The sequence below is a fragment of the Metopolophium dirhodum genome, chromosome 2 (assembly GCF_019925205.1).
Source record: "Metopolophium dirhodum isolate CAU chromosome 2, ASM1992520v1, whole genome shotgun sequence".
Taxonomy (NCBI): domain Eukaryota; kingdom Metazoa; phylum Arthropoda; class Insecta; order Hemiptera; family Aphididae; genus Metopolophium; species Metopolophium dirhodum.
Window position 1 is genome coordinate 2,083,811 of NC_083561.1, and position 8,045 is coordinate 2,091,855.

Below are 8,045 nucleotides of genomic sequence, written 5' to 3' on the forward strand. Positions count from 1 at the left end.
AAGTACAATATTGTTCAATGGTACCAGTCATATTGCAATGTTATGTTGGTCACATCTAAATAAGACGGTGCTGCAGACGTAAAGACGTTAAAAATTAAAATGTAAAGTGGGGAGAAAATCCGTTAAATAATTTAATTTTCTCGATATTGTTCGTCTTGTTCGTTTCTGTGTCTCACTGGATTTGTGGAATCATTCAACTTCTTCGTTTTTTTTTTGTCATTATTTTCCCGTAATAAGTTTATAACGACAATAATATTGTCGTCTAATTTTTTCTATTCTATTTTTGTAGACGTTGCTGTTCGGTTTTCCAAGACTATTTTTGTTAAACCGTGTCTACAATATTACGGTACACGTTTATAAACTGTTGATTTTTGTTTTCGAGTTCTTGTTTTGTTTAAACCGCAAAGTAGTTTTAATTGTTCAACACTGCTTTGGACAAACGGACGGACGGCCGTACACTATTCAACATCGTTATTATCTATTGAAAAATGGCGACAGGCATCAGACGTGACTTGCACTTGGTAAGATTTTTTCTGGAAGCTCTAAAAACCATTTCGTGGGCCGTAGTATAATAGATGCATCCGATCTGTCGGCTATTAATATTATAAACCGTAATGCTCCCAAAAATGGTTTTTTAATATACCTGTAACAGCCACAAACATGATTGATTGTTATAATACGAAAACTAAAACATTAATAGTTATTTTCTCTAATGTATTATAGATAATGGACAACCAACGAATTTTAGTCATTATGTACAATACGAAAATAACGTGTTTTTTTCGAAAATTTAAATTTTGTTCTTTGAAAATAAGTGTTTGAATTACTGTGTTTGGTTAACAATGATTTTTGTTTGACATCCTACAAATACTATTTTTTTTTTAATGCCCAGGAGCTTTATTATTCAAACCGACCCAAATGTATATTATGTTTAACAATTATATATATTTTACATAAAGGTACTAAATATAAATTATGTATAGGTCCTTTACACGTTGACGAAGTTACTTCCTACGAATACTGAATAAGATAATACTTACCTTTTATCTCATTTTCAGTGTTATTCTTTAATTCTTTGCTCGGACAATATTTGGAAATTATTAAAATATTATTATCTTTTATTTTTTTAACAGTGGTTTCATTGCATAGATATTTGCAATTTTTAATACCTAATGTATAAAATACAAGGTTCCATATGAGTCTTACTACAACAATAATAAAAATAAGTTGTGGGTAGGTAATTCCTCAAATACTTTTTATGGACATCTGAAGTTAATATTTTGACAAAATTGGATATTTATGCAAAAAATAACGATTTAAATTATCATTTTCAAAATTAATTGAAGTTAGATACCTATTTCTGAGCATTTTAAATTTTATTTTTTAGGCTTTGTCTAAATCTTATATTTAACAGACGTTAGTCCAATTTACATCATACATAGTGTATAAATGAGATTAAAAAAAAAAAAAATTATTAAAGATAAAATATAAGTTTATAATAATAAGTATTAAGATATTTAGTGATTGAAACTAATCATATTATTTTAAATTTTTTCTAATTGTTCGTAATGGCCTATGTTATATGTTTCCCAAATGATTGGTGCATATTCAAATATAGGACGAACAATTGATGTATATATGCATTTTAGTGTAAGTAGGGCTTTCTTTTTTACAGCTAATATTTGGAGATTAAATAAAAGTTTAGAATCGTAGATTATTCTGAGATCTTTTACTTGAGTTGAACGAAAAACATTTTGGTTAGAGAACATGTATTCACGGGAAATTAAATTACGTTTTTCGAAAAAGTGATACATTGACATCCATTAATGTTAAGAGACATGCCATTTGAGATGCACCAATTTTGAAAATTGATTAAATCATTTTGAAGTAACTCAGCATCAGCATTGCTTATACATTTAAAAAATTTTGCGTCATCAGCTAATAGAAGAATATTTGAGTATTTAATAAGACAATAAGTATTTAATTTTATTAATATTTGAGAAGACAATATCGTTAATGAATAAATTGAATAGTAACGGGTAAAGGTGATCTCCAAGAGGGACTCGGACTCCAGATAATACTAAAATTGGATTGGAAATAAAATTTTTGTATTGGATTCTTTTAGTTAAGAACAAATTCAACCATGATAAAAGAGGGTCGGCGAAACCTATTATTTTAAGTTTATGTATTAAAAGTTCATGGTTAATTCTATCAAAAGCCTTTTCAAAGTCTTTATATATAACATCAGTCTGTTGATAATTAGAAAAAGAATTAAGAATGAATTGTTTAATAGATATTAGGTTGGTAATGGTAGATTTGTTATTGAGGAAACCATGTTACTGGGACTTACAATATTTTTTAAGAGAGGTGTGAGTTTGGCATTTACGATTTTAGAAAATAAGTTAGTTACGGGTTGTACGACATAAGTTTTAAAAGTAAAAACAAAATCCTAATCATTTAATCAGTAATACGTGTACCTATTGTCAACAATTAATATATACTTTTATAATTCTTTTAGAGACAAGACAAAGTATATAATGAAAATAATATACCTAAAGGAGTTAAAGATTCTAAGAGCAGTGGTTTAATAGCTCCTAGAAGAGCTGTACTAAACGACTTAAGCAGTAACTTGCAGAATAATCAGAATGCTAATCAAAAAGGAAAAATTACAATAACAAAACCCACCATCCAAATAACAAAACCTACTACAAGACTTGCTTCTAAGTAAGTGTTTGACAGTATAATTAACATTTTATAAATATAAAAAATGAAAATATATGTTTTGTTTAGTTTAAATCGTACTACTACTTCTGTTACTACAAAAGTGAAACCTTCATTAAACACATCTAAGACTGTTCTTAAAGTTAATACTGGTTTAAATGAAAATGTATCCAACATTCCAAAAGCTATCATCAGACCTAAGACAGTTGGATTGATCAAGACTTATAGAGGAACTTTGACCAGGAGTTCATCGCTTAGAAACAAATCTGTAAGTGAAATACTCAAATACAATGTATAGTTATTACTTATTACATACAGTTTAATGTCAAATTATCGTATTTTAAAATGTATTTAGGTTGTATTAACAGAATCTCAAAAGAAGGAACAAGAATGGATTACTGCTTGTAAAGTAGATGCTGTTGACAAAAATGATGAATTTGATCCGTTTCTTGTCGGGGCATACTCCAAACCTATTTTTGCTTATATGATGAGCTTAGAGGTATTTGTTATAATGCACCATGTAGTTAATACCAGTATGTATCCGTGTTAAATTAATTATTTTATTTTATGAATTAAGAATCAACATATCATAAAACAAGATTATTTAGCCAACCACAAATACATTACATCATCCAACCGTAGTGTTGTTGTTGACTGGCTTGTGGAAGTACAACAAGAATTTCAAATTATGCAAGAATCTCTTTATACGGCTGTTGGAATTCTTGACAGATATTTACAAGTAATTATATATATTTAGCTACTTGAACGTCATAATTAAAGACCGAATTTATATTCTTAAATACCTTAAATATGATGCTAATATTCTCGAAAAAACCTTAAAATATTCTCATTATATTCTCTTAAAAATTTAAAAAATATGCAAAATATACAAAAAAAAAGCAAAAATAATCAATAAACATTATATTTACTTTAATATGCATTTAAAAATTTTTTTTTTTCAATTTTATATTAATAGTGAGTTAATTATTAGGTATTTAAAGTTTCGTATTCTAATGGAATATTATTGAACTTTAGTAAGAGTTGGAAATGATAAAATAAAAAATTGTAAATGTTCAAAAAAAATTTTTCTGGGTACCGTAATATTAAAATTAAAAATAAATACAAATTTTTTCTCACAATTTACGAATATTCTAAAATATGCTAAATGAGTTAAATATTCTCTAACCCATAAAATATTCTCAAATATGCAAAAAAAACTTTTTTGTATGCATTCAGAATTGAACAAATCATCCACATTTTTTACTCTCATAAGACTGCATAGACCCAGTAACGATATGTAAAAACATATAAATCCGGTCTTTAGTCATAATCTATTTTCTAATTTCTTTGAGAACATCACAACCATAATATTTCCATCATAAATGGACAACAGAGCAAATTTTAGTTATTCCAATTTTATGTCGTTAGGTTTAATTTTTAAGCAAATTATGAGTACTGTTATATTTAATTATTTTACATACTTATAATTGGCTCTAAAATTAAAATATATTTTATTTAAAAAAAACTAACCTAAACTGAATATTTTTAGGAAAACCAAAGTGTTGCTCGAAATAAACTTCAATTAATTGGGGCCACAAGTCTACTGCTTGGCTGCAAGTATGAAGAAATATATGTACCTGAGATAACTGACTTTGTCTATTTATCGGACAATGCTTTCACCAAGGATGAAGTAAAATCAAGTTTAGTAGATGTCTTCAGAACAATTAATTTTTCACTTTCTAGACCTTTCTCTTTAACATTTTTGCGAAGGTTTAGCAAAGTCTCAGGCGTAAGTATTACATGGTGTTTTCTTGTAATACAACTAGATTATAAATGCATTATTTTTGTTAAGGCACGGTCATCACAACATTCTTTGGCTAAATACTTTTTGGAATTGGCTTTAATTGACTATAATTTGGCACATATTAAACCATCTGAAATAGCGGCATCTGGTCTATTGTTAGCAGTCGTCATAACTAATGACCCTGAATTAGATGATAACCCTGAAGACGTCAAATCATTATTATCTTTATATTGGACAGATGTAATGCAAAAACACTCAACATATAAAATGGATGAATTGATATCTACCATTCAATCGCTTGCGCATTTAGCTCTTAATGCCCCTGAATGGAAATACAAGGTAAAACATTTTTTTTCTAGGTGGATAAAAATTATCATTAAAATACATTTTTATATATAATATAAATGATTTGATGAATTAAAAATAATTAATCACTGTTCTTTATTTTACACTCAGGCTGTTTACAAAAAATACCAGAGTGCGAAGATGGGAAGAATCACAACAAGTTCCTTACTGAGCTCACCGGCTATGAGGTTTATTGCACAAACATGTTAATTAAGTATCTCCCAGACCTAACTATTTTTAACTTTTTTAAAATATATTTTGTTTTTATCGTGAGTGGTTATGCCACCGTTTTTTACATTAGATTTTTTCGTATAATTATTACTCTAACATATTTTTTTTTTAAGTAAAAAAATGTACGCATTAACAATGTTAGTACACAATAATGTTTTTTTTTTTTATTGAACAAAACAAATATACCTATAAATTATATAACTTAAGAAAAGTATGTTTAGCTTGTTATGTTTTTTAAGTGTATTTTGATATATAACCATTGTATACAGTAACAATTATTAAATCACACTTAAATTATAATTTTACAAAATTGAACAAAAGCCATTTCGCTTTGAAGCGATATAACATACTTGTGTTGATATGTTCCAATTTTATAAATATTTATTTCTGTGGGCGTTAATGAATTATTCTTAAATTTAAGATTAAATTAAATTATTTACACAGACAATAGACTGAAATATTTTTGTTTTTAACACAGTTAAATTTATAAAAAAATAAAATGTTAATTCAATTTATACCGCTCTCAGTATGAAAGTGTGCCTTACAATTATTGTTTCCTTTTGTATTTATCATCAATATGTGTTCTCTGCCATTGCACTTCATCATTTAATTATTAATATAATATATTTTTCTTATGTTTTAAGAGTAATTGTGTATTGTGTAAGTTATTTTTTAATTTTTTTATTTAGCAAATAGTTTGTAAAATAAAATCTTTTGAGTTCAAGTTAATTAATTATACTTTAGTATTTTAAAATTAGAACCTTTATCAAGTTTTCATTGGAAATTAATTTTGGAACCTTTGTGAGAAAAAAAACATTTCTTCCTAGTCAATGTTGTAGTATTATAACTTTTAAGTAATGTCTTCACTGGAGCTGTAGACAAGTTCATCAGTGCTCCTAGACATTAATAGGAAAATAATTAACTATATTGATTATTATTAACATAAACATCAATAACTACTGTTTTTAATTAAATATATGGTGCTAACAAAGTCATGGATTTATTACATTTTCCATAAACCAAATACGCAAACGTTATATTTTTTGTTTTTTGGAAATATTCTTCTTCGAGTTAGATAGTCTTCTTATTTACAATAATTCACTTAAGGTACTTTTACACTTGATATACACAAATTGAAAAATTTAATATTTTAAAAAACTAAATTACAAATTACATAAAAATCTATAAATATTGAAAATAATCAATAAATATAAGAAATAAATTTATGTTCAATTATATTCCCGATTTAAAGATAAAAATATATCATTGTCTAGCAAATTGTACATATTACTCTACTGATAAATATCTTAGCTTAGCTTTTCTTATTAAATAATAAAAATAGCCGTAGGTTTTATTATTGATACTTGGTGTAAAGATAATTTAGACTGATATTATTTCTTTTTACTCAACTCCAAATAAGGTGTAGGTTAAATTATTATCTAGGAAATCTCATGGGCTTTTTATTTTATTTTAATCTTAAAGCGAGATGAGTATTTTGAGATGTACAAACAATTTACAATATTACAAAATGATCATTACTCGCTATGAAATTCAAATATAATAAAAAACCGATGAAATTGCCTAGTAATAGTCTTACCTTTACATTTTATATTAGTTTAACCTATATGAGGTCAATTGGACGCATTGTAAAAAGTTTGAAAAATACTGCATTGATTCATAATTTTTTTGAATCACATATTTTTTAAACGAGATGCATAGTAATTAATCGACTAAGTTTTAAATGGCTATTTGTTAAAATATACATTGAATATAATTATCATGCTTTAAAAATTACACTAGGTTGAAATCACATTGATGGTAAACGATACACGTTTTAATTAACATGGTCGTGAATCGACAAAGTTTGAAATCGTATTTGTCCAAATATACATTGAATATAATCGTCATCATATAGGCGCAAATAAAGATTCAAACTTTTGTGTTTTGTGTATCAATTCGAATACAAAAATGAAACGAGTGTTATGAAAATGATAATTCGTATAAATGGAAAATTAAACAATTGTGATTTAAAAAACAAAAATATTCAAACATTTGTGTTTTGTGTATCAAGTCGATTATCAAAATGAAACGAGATTTTAACAAACACCTTTTCAGATATTGCTGATTAAAATATTGTCTATTCTAGTTATTGATCATTCAAATTTTTGCTGGTCTTCCTGTCAATTCTCTCTAATTTTTAAATTAAGGGAGTTCCAGTCTGTCATGTTTTAAGGAAATTAATATAGACAATTTAACATGATGACATTTGAATGACTTGTCTGCAAAGTTTAATCTGTAATCGTTTTCGGTCAATATTTCCTAGAAATGTTCTGAATTATAACAATAGGCCCGCATAATATCGCCCGGTATATGGGTCGTTATTTATATTCGATGTCAATTAACTTACATACGCACAGGCAATGGCAATGAAATAAAATTAGATAAACTTTTTTCAATATAAAAAAGTTGGTTTTTAGACCAAAAAGCATCGGCGTAAAATTAGGGGTGGGAGGGGGGTCTATTGGGGTTATAGCCCCCCATTCCGTAATTTTTTTTAGTTACATTTTTAGAATATAATATGATGTGTACCAGAAATCTAATAGACTATAGCTCCCCCACCCATATAAATTTTAAAATTTATCACGCCTATGCCAAAAGGCCAGACAAAACTGAAGGAATTTAGTTTGACGGATTTCAATTTTCATTAACTACCAAATTGACTAGGTTTTGGTTAAGGCGATACTATATTTATATTGATATTATTAAATATTATTAATACCGTAGCTGGTTAAGTTGAATTATTATTATTTGTTTATTATCATATATCCATATATGTATATAATAATATATTTTAGACGTTTCAATTACCCACGAATAATATTTTTAAAATAGGTATATATATTACAAGTTACAACGAATTAAGAACGATGACTTATTAAATTTT

The 8,045-nt window shown here is 26.6% G+C and overlaps 1 protein-coding gene across 1 annotated transcript; it reads left to right on the forward strand.

Moving 5' to 3' along the window:
- The first annotated feature begins 133 nt into the window (after positions 1 to 133).
- LOC132938633 (G2/mitotic-specific cyclin-B) lies at positions 134 to 5,834 on the forward strand. Its single transcript, XM_061005570.1, has 8 exons — positions 134 to 521; positions 2,519 to 2,724; positions 2,791 to 2,989; positions 3,077 to 3,220; positions 3,299 to 3,460; positions 4,271 to 4,510; positions 4,574 to 4,864; positions 4,982 to 5,834. The coding sequence occupies exons 1-8, from the start codon at positions 489 to 491 to the stop codon at positions 5,078 to 5,080; spliced, it is 1,374 nt and encodes a 457-aa protein (XP_060861553.1). The 5' UTR covers positions 134 to 488; the 3' UTR covers positions 5,081 to 5,834.
- The last annotated feature ends 2,211 nt before the right edge of the window (positions 5,835 to 8,045 follow it).

Coding starts and splice junctions, on each gene's coding strand:
- LOC132938633 (XM_061005570.1), top strand. CDS start 489: ATGGCGACAGGCATCAGACGTGACTTGCACTTG. Junction 2,725..2,790: donor ACTACAAGACTTGCTTCTAA/GTAAGTGTTTGA, acceptor TGTTTTGTTTAG/TTTAAATCGTACTACTACTT. Junction 3,221..3,298: donor CTTATATGATGAGCTTAGAG/GTATTTGTTATA, acceptor TTATGAATTAAG/AATCAACATATCATAAAACA.